Raw genomic sequence first — 15367 nt, 5'->3', positions numbered from 1 at the left:
CAACTAAAACGTAAACAAATGATCTAATGAAAAGATACAATAATTTACTTGAATATTTAAATCTAACTCGGTGTGTCATCCGAAGTCATGTCTGACAACATTTGCACGCCACGTGGCACCTCTACTCCACTAGAAATCTAGAATTGTCCAATATGTACACATGTCATGTCAAACTAGGTTTTAGGCCCGTGCATAATGCACGGGAACTATTTAGTTTTTATATATCAGCTACAATGAAAACGTGTAAACGATTCTTACGTTAACTTGATAAAAAATTGTGTTTAAGAGATATACACTTTTATATTAATTATAAAGTTGTTTAACATATACATGATACTCATATGTTTTGGAAGACTTCTTTTTAGTGCAAAACGAAATTTATTAAGAAGTTACTCCCTCCGTTCTATTTCTATAATATTGCAAAATGAGATTTTTACACTATCTATTCACCATCATAACCTTAAACTGTAAATTATGATTTTTATGTAAGGAAAAATATTATCATGTGGAGTCTTGTTAGATTATATTCGTCTCGATATATACTTTCAGAATATCATTTTTGTATAATTTTACTAAAAAGTAATTAAAAATATTAATAGTTTAAATAGTGCATTGGCAAATGTGAACAGTACTCAATTGTTGCAGTAGAAAAAGAACGGAGGTTGTATAACATAGTCATAAGCAAAGCCAACAACACCTTAGAGAAACTTTGGAATTCCATATTTTCTCCACACTTTCGATACAATTGAACCGCTAATAACTTATGTATGGGAATTCTTTGAAAAATTAATAAAGTGATGACATGATTTAATATAATATACCAATTTGATTGTAGCCCCACAAAGCCATCATCTAAGGGTTGAGATGACAAGGTAAATTAATGATCTCAACTGCTTCGAAAAGGGAGAAAAGTTGCACGAACTTGGTCTTATCCCAGTAAGCACTTAGGGGTCAATTGTCTTAGAAACCCTCTCCACATTACAGTCTTCATTTTTTACTCGAAATGGCCTTAAAGTGTTAGACTTCCCATGTTCTTTCTCATAAATTAGTACTATTAGGCAATTTTTACTCGTGACTAATAAATGGCTACATAAAATTAGCCATGACTAAGAACTGTCTCGGGGATACAAACCTACCATGTGATAGGGATTGTCATTGACTTTTAACACATGGTGAAAAAACTGTTTTTTGAAACATCATAAGAAATTTTGTTCCAACTGAAGGAATAAATACCATATGGGTATAAATACCTTATTCCCGTTGCTACCTGAAATTACCACAATTTCGATATATATTGTATCATACCTTATTCCCCGTTCCATCTGACGTAATGAGTATCATAGGGGTTTCCCACTTTACTTTTTTGCCTAAATACCTTATTCCCTGTTGCTACTTGAAATAATCCTTACTCATTAGTTTCTTCCTAAAAAATTTTAGAATATATTAAGCCACCACAATTTTAATATTAAGAAGTTTAGAAAATGATAATTTTGTATAGTAAACAAATATAAATAACACAGTACTTGTATAATGTATGTGTGTTTTATAAGTTCTCCATATGATTTACATTTCAATATTATCTTTTACATCAAAGAAAAAAGAAGTTGTCAAAACAAAGTGCATAGGCAAATTAACAACTTTTCTAATTCGATAACTTCTGATCTTTCAACAACAATTTTACTCTCTTATAGACCAACTAAAATTGAATACTTATAAATCCCTCTTTTGATATATAATTAACTCATTTTGTTGATTCACCTTCTCAATTAGTGTCTCGAACTCATTAAAGAAAGCTATATTTTATAATTTAAGCACATGGGCCATGTTTCACTCTCTCTGCTAATCCTTTATTTTAGAATTTTTATATAGAATGGGCCAAATTCAAAGTGTCATTTTCTTTAAAAATGATATTAATATCAAGGTAAGTTCATAAGTGGATGTATTAAATTTTTGTTTCATTTGAATGTAAGAGCGTGGGAAAATTTTGAGTGATCCTAAGGTTAAACCCTCTTAGACACAATAAATAATAATATTAATATATATACAATAAATTGGAGAGAGAACAATCATAAAATTAATGTCTGAATGTACTATTGGCCAGGAAATTTCAATAATTAGAGGGTTGGCAACCCGTTGGATCACCTAATCATCTAAATTTTTTCAACTTATATCGTCATAGTTTTGTCAAAATAAGTTGAAGTGAACCGACCCTTATATGTTGGTTTTCACTTTTTTTTACCTTATTTAATTTCTTGTTTTATATATTGTCTCTTGTCTTACTTCTCTCACTTTAAGGTACTGTTCTCCCAACTTATTTTCAGTTCAGTTCAATTCCTAAATTATTATTTAGTTATGATTTAATTCAATTCAGTTCAATTCATTCAGTTGTTTTATGCTAAAGAGAACAGACCTTAACTCTTTTTTTTTAAAAAAAAAATTAGTATGTATTGGTCGTGGATATGATTTGTTATGATGATTCATATTAGCCCACCTAGACCACTTCGGGACTAAAGATTGAGTTGTTATTGTTTTTGTTATATGTAACCTCTGATCATAGTCATGGTGTGACATATTTTTTTTTTGAACAAAATCATGGTTGAATATTAGCTCATGAATTATTATAATAATATCGTGTAATTAAAAATATATGTTAAAATCGACTTATGACCCGTGTGTTCAGTGACTGATGTAACTAATGTCATGATAAAATACACGGGAAGTTTTTTTTATTAGAAAACTAATAATATATCGATTGAATTTTTTATTTATACAAATTCTTTAGTACCACAAATATACAATAAGTTATTATTACATGGAGGTAACTTTTTGTCATAAATACATCAGTTTTCTTAACCTAGAAGTGATCCATTTAAGATTAAAAGTTACCGCTTTTACCAATAAATTTTATTATTCATCTAGATATAATAGTTGGAAACAATTATTTTTAACTTGTCGAAAAATTACATTTTGAACATATTGCTTTAGACCCTTGTAGATTATATGCATAATTTTTCATATATTTTTTTCAATATGTTTGAAGTTCAATACTATTTTAGGTATACTTAATTACATCTAATAGTTGTTTTTTTACTTCATGGTATCTTGTGTAAAGTCATATATATTATGTAGATTACGATCTATATTATATTACAAAAGTTACACAAGAAACACATGTCACTTCGTACTATAAATTTTCCCAACAAAATAAATTTTTAGTATTTTCTATTTTTCCGCCTGTCCATCTACATTATGGCAAGAAGTTATACGTTTAAGATTATGATTTGGACTTGTGCATAATGCACGGGAATTGTTTTTTTAAGTAGTTGTTTTTGTTCCAAATTTATTAAATCCATAATAATCAGATTTCATGCATTTAAGGTTGAAATAATATAAAATATAAAATTATATTTCATGATATATAAAAATCATTTTTTACAACATTTTAAACAATCTTTTTAATCGTGATATATACATCTATAAATAGGTACGTAAATGAAACAAAAAACACATTAAAATGCGGGGAATATTTTATAAATTTAAGATTTTAGGATGTTTCTCCTAAAATCATGGTTGAATATTAGCTCATGATTTAATTTTTATAATCATATCGTGTAATTAAAAATATATTTTTAAACTGGCTTATGACCCGTGTGTTCAGTGACTGATGTAACTATGTCATGATAAAATGCACGAAGAAGTTTTCTTTTGATTAGAAAACTAAAAAACATTGATTGACAATTTCATTTATACAAATTCTTTAGTACCACAAATATACAATAAGTTATTATATAGTAAGAATTTTTTTTTTATGAAAATAAAGTGAAGAAACAATCTTTGATAGCCGAAAATCAAGGAATATACTCCATGTGCTGCTTGGTCAAGTTTTCTGCTATCAAACAGGTTTTGTAAATGATTTTTATTTCCTTAAAGGTTACACTTATGTGGCAAGTAATTGATTTAATTTTAAAATCCTAACATAACTGGTTCATCTAATTGATTTGTTGCCTAAAATGCTAGAATGATGGATAAAAGGAATTCAATTACGCCTAAAATTATGAGTTGAAAATAGATCTCAAGGCTAATGACACGTGGCAGATTGATGAAAAGCAAAGGAGAAATCGAGGAGCAATGTGAGGCTTTGAATAATGGTCGCTTGACACGTAGGCAGAATTTTTCTTCCTTTAATATTATATATGATATGATAATAAAACTAGTTTGGCTTGTAACAAGATTTGAACTCATGACATCTTACAATTACATAAAACATAGTTACCATCTCAGCTAACTTTTAATCATGCTTTAAATGTCAACATTATTTTATTTGTACCTTTTAAATGTTGAGTTTTCTTTATTATATTCAAATGTGAATGGAAAAAAACATATCAAGTTTGAAAAAAAAATACCACATGAGACAACGTACGAGCCCAAATACTAATTTAGATTTTTAAATGTGGTACTTGTCAAATAAAAAAATCAAACTCTAAATGAAATTGGGGCCACGTAAACTAATTTTTGAAAATTCTCCAATTTCCTGCTCCCCACAGCCAAAGTGAGTACGTGTCATTGCGACCACTCGATTTGACTCGGCGGAGCTACCGGTGAAGTGAACTCCCCAAAATACCCTTTTGCTATCGCTGTTCATTTTGTCTCATTTCATTTCAATTCGAATTTCATTTCAGGCCCTCTCCTTCAATATAAATACATTTTCCCTTATCTTTTCCCAAATTTTGCTCTTTTAGAGAGAGAAAGTAGAGAGAGAGAAAGAGACGAAATCGAGAGAAAGAGAGAGAGCACAGAGTTCCACGAATTTTCCATCTTTAATGGAGCCAAATCAATGGCGTGATTCTTCTCCCTTCGTGTTATGATCTCCAAAAGATCGATCTTATTTCTAAATTCAGTTCCTCTATATCGATTTCTCCAAATTTGAAACCCTAACCCTGATTTCATCGCAATCGATCCAAATGCTTGTTTGAATCGTTCAAAAAAGGAGAAATCTACACTTTTCAATCGATTTTTTTGTCGAGGATTTATCGCTTTCCAGAAGTTTTAGATCGAAAAAATGCCGTCGCACGCGGATCTAGATCGACAGATCGAGCAGCTGATGGAATGTAAGCCGTTGTCGGAGGGAGAAGTGAAGACTCTATGTGATCAAGCGAGAGCGATTTTGGTGGAAGAATGGAATGTGCAGCCGGTCAAGTGTCCGGTCACCGTTTGCGGCGATATTCATGGACAGTTTTACGATCTCATTGAGCTTTTTCGCATTGGAGGAAATGCTCCTGATACAAATTATCTTTTCATGGGAGATTATGTAGGTAAGTTTTTGAAATTAATTCTTTTTCTTTTGTTTTTATTTGTTTTATCAGAATATACGATCTGTTTCTTGTGTTTGTTCAAGAGATAAGTATGTTGGTAATATGGTTAGATGTTTTTTTTTTTTTTTAAATATTAATAATCTTGTGTCTTTTTGAATATTGTAGTGGAATTATGTTTTGTGTTAGGTATTGCCATGTTCAGAGTGCTTTGAAAAACGAAAAAGGGTCAGGTTGGCATCATGGAGATGAAAGGATATTGTATTTGTATTTATATTGTGATGAAACGATTTTGTATTTGCGAACTGGTTGCCTTAATTAGGGGAAGATTGAAAAGGGCAACTATTTTTACCCTCTTGTGCTGCTCCTGATATTTGACACGAATCGTGTTTGTATAGATATGCAATACATGTTAGAGTTGGTTTCAAGTTGTAAAAGGTTGACGCTAGATTTTTTTCGCAAGGCATTGAGTTAATAGGGTTTGGAGTTTTGACCGTGTATTATGAAAGTCATTTGCACAGTGGGCATTTGAAATTATTGGATTAACTAAGATAAGGTTTGAAACGGTGGTATGGAGATAACGCTGAAATAAATTCATGAGGATATGTGAGAATAGGTCTGATAATGAGATTTTTTGTGTCGGAAAGGGAAGGAAGAAAGCATTTTCGTTACATGTTGGTTGTTGTGAGATGTGAGGTTATTGTTTCCATTTCTTGATGTTAACTTTTACCACTCAATAGCTATCCTTTTCAACCCTATGATAACACATTACATTACCCTTTTAAATCCCAGACTTATAAGTGTCTTCTTTTATAGATGAACAGAACACCCAATAATTGCAGCGTTGTGACCATTCATTTCCGTCCGTTTTATACATTTTGCTTTAATTCCGTGGATCAAACCAAACATGCACTTAATATTCAGGGACTCTGGTAAACTGTTTCAGTTCAATCCTCTAAGTTGATGTTTTTGAAACTGGATGAAAAAAATGACTGAGATTGCAGATATGAAGATAGAGCTTGGCGCTCTGCTATCTCGTGACGTATAGATTTTATGTAATCAGAGGTCTCATTAGCCTTGTAGTCAAGGAGTACCTAGGGAGGCAAAGAGGGTAAATGATTTGATTTATCATTATGAACTTTGGTCGTGTGATTGAATTACTTTCTAGCTATATAATTGGGCATGCTTGTGTTGAACAAGAAGTTGCTTTCAAATCTGAAGAGCTTTAATCAAATTATGTGGTAGAGTGAGAGCAGTTTTTTTGAATGTTGCATGGAAATGGGAAACAGATACAAAATGGACATGAAAATAAGAAACATGTGCTTATATGATATTCTGTCAATGAATAAGTTTCCTTGAGGCTTCAAAAACTCGGAAATATTTAGTTTTTGAAAATGGACACGTGACTTTCATTTAGTATCCATGCAAGTATAGGCTTTATTGCCTGGAAACATATACAACATGTCTCATGTTTGTGATGAAGGCTACTTAATGGAAAAGATTTCTCTGTGTCACTCTCTGGCCTTGACCTTCTTCGACTTATGCTTTATAGAAGACTACAGATAGCTTATTCACTTTGGTTTTTGTCAGTTGCAATGAAGGTTCAATAATATTTCGCTGCCAAAGTTGCATTTTTCAGATATCCTCTTTAATGCTAACTATGGTTTCATTCTACTCTTACAAACCTTTTTTGTGGCTTTTTGTATGTTTCCTACCATGCTATGCTAGGGTCAGTTCTTGGAGTATGCTTTGTATTCTTCTACTCTTTGTGCTGATGATAGATGGTTATTTTTTTTTTTTTTTGATGTGTTGCCCTAAATAAATTTGTAGGCCTCAGTTCCTGGTTGAAGCAGGAATTGTGTTTTCGTTGGTCATGGCGGATATGACTTCACCATGTCTTGTTCATTTGAAGTCTTTTTTGCATCGAGTAGTCAAGTTGTATTGAAAAGCATCTACTCCTTTATGTAACATGTGATTTTATGCTTCCTACTGTGTTTTACTGTTGTCTTTTCGGGTATCGTGTTTATATTCATACTGTTTTTATTATCTTTGGGCTTGTGTGGCTGGGGGCTTCTTTGGAGACAGCCTTTATTAATTTAGAAGTACCATTTTGATAGTATATGATTTTTTTTTTACTTTCTCGAAGAGTGGGAGCATGATAAACGTTATGTATTTTGATGTTGTGATCTATTTTTTCTCTTGCTCAAGTTGCACGTGGGGAAAGATTTGTTTATTGTGAAACTTTTGACAGTGCTAGCTGCATCGTTGTATCTGGAATCTAAATCCTTATTGATGTTGCCTGTTAAGCATATAGTTTAAAAGAGTAAAGGGGGAGGGGGTGGAATGAACTTGCTCCTTTAGGGATGCGTCTTTTTCACCTGAATTTTCTTGAATCAAATTTACCAGAGCTTATGATTGAACTTTATGTTTGCACCTAGTTGGACTATATGTATACACTTCACTTTTTTTCCATTAATGAAGAGAACACCTTAAGCTATTAGTTTTGCTTAATTGCGTTCATCCACTGACTTAATTGTCTATTGTTTTCTGGTATTCACAGATCGTGGATACTACTCAGTTGAGACTGTCACTCTCCTGGTGGCTTTGAAGGTTCGTTACAGGGATAGAATTACAATCCTTAGAGGAAATCATGAAAGCCGGCAAATAACTCAAGTGTAAGGCACTGTTGCCATGTCAATCTTTATAGTTGACTAACCATCTGTTGCACATATCGCAAATTTTGGAAACATTTTGTACCTGAATCTGATTAAGACTATTGTATCTTTTTCATTCCGGAGAATCTTGTATGTACATATTGACCTAAATCTTGAGCTGGATGCAGACTTCTATATTTGTCCTGGTGCATATAACTGCAAATAATTGGAAGTGTATGTTAAAGATGTGACATAACCTTACCTTTTAATTCCTCTATTTTTTGGTATGTTGTCAAATTTTGGTTTGTCATTGTTATGTGAAATCATATATTTCACCTGTGAATATTTCCTTTTAGCTTTACAAATTTTGGTTTGTCATTAACTTTTTTTTTTTTTAGAGGAATTTCTTATTATTTTAATTATTTTGAAAGTTGTAATGTGAAATTCAATCTGTTATTTGATTTTGAAGTTGGCAAGGAACCTATATTTCTTGTATATTTTGTTATTCCTGTCTAAGGAATTCACGCATAGTGAAATTTGTCTCCGTAGGAACCACTTATAATCTAGTTTAGAATTTTCTTTGGCTGCTAGTGAATTACCTTATTACAGAGTTCATCTGATTGCTTTTTTATTGACCTTTCAGGTATGGTTTTTATGATGAATGCTTAAGGAAGTATGGAAATGCTAATGTCTGGAAGCATTTTACTGATCTTTTCGATTACCTACCTCTTACAGCTCTTATTGAGAGTCAGGTCAGAGCTTTAGATTGCATCTTACATATCTTTTCATTTGCTCTGTGTGTTCATGATGGGCTAGAACTATTTATTGCTGCATTATAGGTTTTCTGTTTGCATGGAGGTCTTTCACCATCTTTGGACACATTGGACAACATCCGAGCCTTGGATCGTATACAGGAGGTATAGTGGTATATAAATACTGGTGTTGTAGCTTTTTGAGGCTAGCTCTTCAAAGAGTTTGGATTTTTTTGCAGATATTGTGTCCCTAATTCTTTTACTAGTTTGAGTCATTGAAATGCTTGTTATCGATGTTTTAAGATGGAAAGAAATAGCTTGTGTATCTATTTTTGGTTGCAATGGTTGAAAGATGAAAAGCTCCTGGGATGAATGATTAACCTATATTTGCTTGTATTGATATATGTTTCTCATGCTCTGTCTGTACAGGTTCCTCATGAAGGACCTATGTGTGATCTGTTGTGGTCTGATCCTGATGATCGGTGTGGTTGGGGAATATCTCCTCGTGGAGCTGGCTATACTTTCGGGCAGGATATAGCAGCTCACTTTAACCACACCAATGGACTTACTCTTATATCCAGAGCCCACCAGCTTGTGATGGAAGGTTTTAATTGGTGTCAGGTCTGGAAAAACCAAATATTTATCAATCAATACGGTGATTACTGTTTTGTAATTTTTACTTGCTAATCTAGCTAAAATTTTACAGGACAAAAATGTAGTAACAGTTTTTAGTGCACCAAATTACTGTTACCGTTGTGGAAACATGGCTGCAATCCTTGAGATTGGGGAGAACATGGAACAGAACTTCCTCCAATTCGACCCTGCACCTCGGCAGATTGAACCCGACACCACTCGGAAGACCCCTGACTATTTTTTGTGATTTCAGTAGCTCCTTCGGATGTTTGTAAACTCTTTACCCCTCGTGTTGCTGTAGATTTATTTGAAAGAGAGGAATTTGGTTGTTTGAGGATCAGTGTCAGCATCATTCTTTGCTTTGGAGTGGTCTTTTGCTACTGCTGTCATTGTTCAAGATACCCACAGAATCGAAGTTTCGAGTAGCTTATATGTATATTTTTCAGCAGGAAAGCAAGTAGCAGTGATAATGGTAATATCTATTGTAATTTTACTAAATCAAGTTAGAAGGCAAGGTTTCAGTATGTTGGTCCCAATTTTCGCCAACTCCTCAAGGGCGACTGGAATATGCGGTTGAGGATATAATAAGCTGTAGGGCTTGGGATTTCCAGAGGCATAGCTGTTCAAATTTTCCGAAATTTGAACGTGAAGATCATCCTACTCATGCTAGTCTGCAGCTGTTTTATTTTTGAATGTTTTGATTATTCAAGTATACCTCATAACTTGTTCAATTTCATTATGAAGCATATTTTAAGTACTATTCCTACTAGTTATGAAATCATGTTCAATTTGTATCATAGAATTAAATTTATTATGATTAGGTTGTTTGTATTTATGTAATCAATGTGGGTCAAACATGAGCATTCTTATAATGATGTTGAGAAACAATCAAGGGGAAGAGGGTTTTTGAGCTAGACTAGCATTTCCTGGCAGCAGATTCTTGAGTGCCAAACTCTATAGTCCATTGTTGGAAATTGGAATATCAGGGGTAGACCTGGCAAGATATTTCTGGTGAAGCAAGTAAATTTAACCTTATTTTGATACGACTTACGAGTCTAGTCAATGTCTAATGGATATGGAAGTTAGAAATGGGTTGTATGCACTATAATCCTCCTGCGAGCATTGACCATACCTCAGTCGGCGCTTTTTGAATCTTCTAGTATCTGGTCTGAATCCGTAGCTATTAACTTGTTACTTGGGTATTCAACTTGGTTCAGTTAGTTAAGTATAGTTAGAATGATAATAAACCAAACTCAATCAAACTATACGTGTACCGATAACTTGAAGTGTACCAATAACTTGAAGTTGATTCATTTACATAATTTTAGATGTATTATTACAGTGAACAAAAATTCTTGTATATATTGTCGTGATCCTATGTTTTCTTTTAAAACGAGAAAACATACAAAAAGTTAACTAGTGAGAAAGAAAAGGAAAATAAAAGTTCCTACAAAGCTTTGTTAAATTGTGAGTTGGAGCGACATCATTTATGGGAATCTTTGTGATTCTGTACCATTTAGACGTGGTTGCAATGTTGCCAATATCGGTAAGAGTGCTGGATTGAGATATTCAAAGTTGTAGGAGACCCTAGAAGACGAACAAGCAATTTCGAATCCGTATAGAACTTAAGACAAGAGAGCGAGGCGAATCGGGCCCAATCAAAAGCTAGGAGGCAGGCCTTTGTTTCAGTTTGGAGTTTTAGGAAGTGTGAAGCACCTGACTAGTACAATTGTTGGAACCAGTGAAGCTGGCAACTCATGCAGCCATTCCCCCACATTTGGGTCCTTTTATCTAGGGGTGTTCTATGCGACCTCAATCTGATCCCAAACAACCGGATACTCGAAATTTCGCATCAAATCAGATATCCAAAAACTAACAAATTGAATTTTTTAAAGTAAAAGTTCATAAAATTATTTTCAGATCGTATCATGTGATATTTCGAATATCCAGTCTTGAAAACAGATATTTTAAGATATTTTGGATCGCATATCCTAGAGGAAAATTTCTGATTCGTATCAGATTCGAAAACTAAAAAAACAAACTGAATCTTTGATTTACTGGATCAGATCGACCAGATGACTAATTGGATCCACCGGGTCAAGTATTTATGAACACTTTTAGCCCATGAGCCATCTATCTGTAACAACCTCTGGTGTAGCTTGCTGTTGGTGCCTAAGATTTGCAATAACTAACCTCGGGGGTGGACCAACCCTCAAATTTGGCGTTGAAGCCACAAAATGCTCATGGGAATATGTCAAATGTTGTTGGCTACTTGCCTCAATATTCCCCTAAAGTGCCTAAATAGTGGCATGGATTTACCGAAATACTTGATCATTTCTTGTTTTCCAGTTTGCCCAAACGATAGCTACATAAGAAGGCAAGTGATTACCATTTAAACCATCGTTCTACCTGAAACCAAGAAGTAGTTACGTAAGCCATTGTGCAAAGTGTAGGTGATGAGTGGTTGGGAGTTCGATAACCGAATTACTCATACTCTAGGCTGCAGAAGCATGGGGGTAAAAATGGAAGAGATGTTAACAATCTTATGCTTCACCTAAACAAATGGGACAACTGTCTGAAGCCCTAATCCCACGACGAAAGAGATTAGCAGTAGTCGTTGGCCTATTATCCCAGAGTTTTCAGAGAAAGAGTTTCCATTTAGACATGATGCTCAGACCCCAAACGATGCACAAGACAAGGGTTTCTTTTTGTTTTTGTTGTAAGACAAGGGTGTACCTAGTTTTGGTAGAGTACTAATCAGACTGCGTCATAGGCCAGTATATATAGAATATTGTTAGGGTTTGAATGAACAAACAATACCATGCCTATAATCTTACGCGCACTAGCTCCGGTGAATCCCATTACCCTGCAGACTTGTCCAAAAAAATGAGTTAGCATACCAATAATTTTATTGATAATAGTGTTGAGGAGACGAAACACATCCAACTAATGCATAATAGATGCGAACAAGATCGAATATATAGTGACCAACTTTGTCATTTGAGATAAAGTGTGATGCCGCCATAGGGAAATATTTTTGGAGATTTTATTGAGAAGACGGGTGAAGTGCTTCACTTTAGTGTCTTGGATATCAACTGGGACTCCGAGGTACGAGTCCGGGAAGCCTGAGAATCCATTCTTAATATGTCTTTATGATCTTGTTGCTTCTCCAGTGAGAGATTCGGGCTAGATTTAACAAATGATTTCTAGAGGTTTAGTATCTAGCCCGAGACGTTGCAAAATCTCTTAATTATGGATTTGATTGAAGTGCATGCCTCCTTTGAAGCTCAGAGAAAAAAAATCAAGTCATAAGCAAAGAATAAATATATAGGAGATTGTTAGACCATGGCAACGAGTATTAATTCCCTGAAACATGCGTATATCTAATGCTAGTTTGGTTTTTTCGGCTTTTCTATCTCGACTTATGAGTGATCTATACATCGTTTTCAAAGAAAATAATCAATAAGTTCGGTCCATCCTATATAAAAATCCTAGATCTGCCACTGGCTGTTGGGGGTTGGTAGAAGTTGAGCTAGATGGAGTATATATATTATTGAAATGATTAGTGATCAACACTTCAATTTCCTCTTGATTTTCAATCCAATTACTGGAATCATAGCGACTCATGTATATATGATCCCTTTGCTTCCATTGCTAAATGATGAACAAAAAGTAGACAACAGTTCCTCAAATCAGGCTATCTCAAAGACAAGGGGGTAAGTGATTGACGATTCACCGCACCCGCGGGGTTCAGCCGCTTGTTGATATTTAGACAATATCTTTTGTACAACCATATATTTAGAGCTTACCCCTTGGCAATGATTTCAATATACACGCATATGACATGATTACAATATACATATAAATAATCACACACCCGTGCTATAGAAGGGGGGCATGGGGAGCCACTTGGAAGCCCTCCTAGGGACGAGCGTGGGTCAAGCCAAGGGAAGGCAAAAGTGGGAAGGGAATGAAGGTCTAAGGCCCCATGGGGGATACTAGGGAAACCCGGGGACCCTAGGGTGGTCCAGGACAAAAAAACTCGTCGGACTCCGAGAAGTCGGACAATGGCCCGAAAACTGGAAAAAACGTGGATTATAGTACACGAATTCGGACGTCCACGAGGCCTGGGCACTGGTGCCCATGGGGTGCCTCCCAGGGCCGTGGGAGACCCTTTGAAGTCACACTCGTGCCGTGGAAGGGTCATGTGGTACCGTTCAGAGGCCCTCCTTAGGCGTAGTTAGGGTCGTGCCAAGCGATCCAAAGGAAGGCAAAAGTAGGAAGAAAATGAAGGTATGAGGCGCCATGGGGGATTTTCGGGCACCCCGCGAACCCTAGGGAGGTCCGAGTCGAAAAAACTCGCCGGGCCCCGGGAAGTCGGAAAATGGCCTGAAAACAATAAAAATCGTGGATTATAGTACAAGAATACAGGAGCCTACGGAGCCCGGACACCAGTGCCCTTGGGGTGCCTCCTAGGGCCGTGGGAGGCCCTTTGAAGTCACACGCGTGCCGTGGAAGGGTCATGTGGTGCCGTTCGGAGGTCCTCCTAGGCCTAGCTAGGGTCGTGCCAAGCGAGCGAAGGGAAGGCAAAAGTGGGAAGGAAATGAAGGTCTGAGTCCCCATGGTGGAGCCTCGGGATCCCGGGGACCCTAGGGAGGTCCGGGACGAAAAAAACCGCCAGGCCCCAGAAAGTCGGAAGATGGACCGAAAACTGGAAAAAACGTGGATTATTGTACACGAATCCAGACGCTAGCAGGACCCGGGCACCGGTTCCTATGGGGTGCCTCCCAGGTCTGTGGGAGGCCCGATGAGGTCACACTCATCGTGGAAGGGTCATGTGGTGCCGTTCGAAGGCCCTCCTAGGTCAAGCTAGAGTCGTGCCAAGCGAACCAAGTGAAGGCAAAAGTGATAAGGAAATGAAGGTATGAGGTCCCATGGAGGATCCTCGGGCACCCCGCGGACCCTAGGGAGGTCTGGGACGAAAAAACTCGTTGGGCCACGGGACGTCGGAAAAAGGCCCGAAAACTGGAAAAATCGTGGATTATAGTACACGAATCCGGGCGCCCGACGGGCTCGAGCACCGATGCTCATGGGGTGCCTCCCAGGGCCGTAGGAGGCCCTTTGAAGTCACACTCGTACCGTGGAAGGGTCATGTGGTGCCGTTCGGAGGCCTAGTTAAGGTCGTGCCAAGCGAGCCATGGGAAGGCAAAAGTAGGAAGGAAATGAAGGTCTGAGGCCCCATAGGGGATCCTCGGGACCCCGGGGACCCTAGGGAGGTTCGGGACGAAAAACTCGGCGGGCTCCGATAAGTCGGAAAATGGCCCGAAAACTGGAAAAAAGTGGATTATAGTACACGAATCCATACGCCCGCGGGGCCTAGGTACCGGTGCCTATGGGGTGTCTCTAAAAACTATCAGAGACCCTTTGAAGTAACACTCGTGTCGTGGAATGGTCATGTGGTGTCGTTCAGAGGCTCTCTTAGGCCTAGCTAGGGTCGTGTCAAGCGAGCCAAGGGAAGGCAAAAGTGGGAAGGAAATGAAGGTCTGAGGCCCCATGGGGGATCGTCGAGACCCCAATGAACCTAGGGAGATCTTGGACGAAAAAACTCGATGGGCACCGGAATGTTGGAAAATGGCCCGAAAACTGGAAAAAAAGTGGATTATAGTACACGAATCCGGACGCCCGCAGGGCCTGGGTACAGGTGCCCATGGGGTTAGGGCTGGGGAAAACTGACCCAACCCGTTTATCGAACACGAACCCGACCTGAAATAAGCGGGTTTGGGTTGAGGATTTTGACCCAATTAAATAAATAGGTCCACCTGATTTTACCGTTTATTTAAACGGGTTAGGTTAAGGTTGAATTTTTGAACCCGAAAATAACCTGATAAGACCCATTGAATAAATTTATATAAGAAGATGATATTTAAAATGGGAAAATTGCTCACAAAAATTTCATAAAAACTAAAGATCTATTATAAATAATTTATTGAATCATATTCTGATTTTAAGTATAGCTTTT

The 15367-nt window shown here is 36.5% G+C and overlaps 1 protein-coding gene across 1 annotated transcript; it reads left to right on the top strand.

Annotated features, from left to right (window-relative positions):
* The first annotated feature begins 4718 nt into the window (after positions 1 to 4718).
* On the top strand, positions 4719 to 10188 carry LOC104898047 (serine/threonine-protein phosphatase PP2A-2 catalytic subunit). The gene is made up of 6 exons (XM_010685053.4): positions 4719 to 5312; positions 7870 to 7984; positions 8607 to 8715; positions 8803 to 8880; positions 9145 to 9336; positions 9422 to 10188. The coding sequence occupies exons 1-6, from the start codon at positions 5060 to 5062 to the stop codon at positions 9593 to 9595; spliced, it is 921 nt and encodes a 306-aa protein (XP_010683355.2). The 5' UTR covers positions 4719 to 5059; the 3' UTR covers positions 9596 to 10188.
* Positions 10189 to 15367: the final 5179 nt, after the last annotated feature.

The sequence above is a fragment of the Beta vulgaris genome, chromosome 6, assembly GCF_026745355.1.
Source record: "Beta vulgaris subsp. vulgaris cultivar EL10 chromosome 6, EL10.2, whole genome shotgun sequence".
Taxonomy (NCBI): Eukaryota; Viridiplantae; Streptophyta; class Magnoliopsida; order Caryophyllales; family Amaranthaceae; genus Beta; species Beta vulgaris.
The sequence above is the reverse complement of the archived record's forward strand: the minus strand, read 5'-3'. Positions and strand labels throughout refer to the sequence as shown.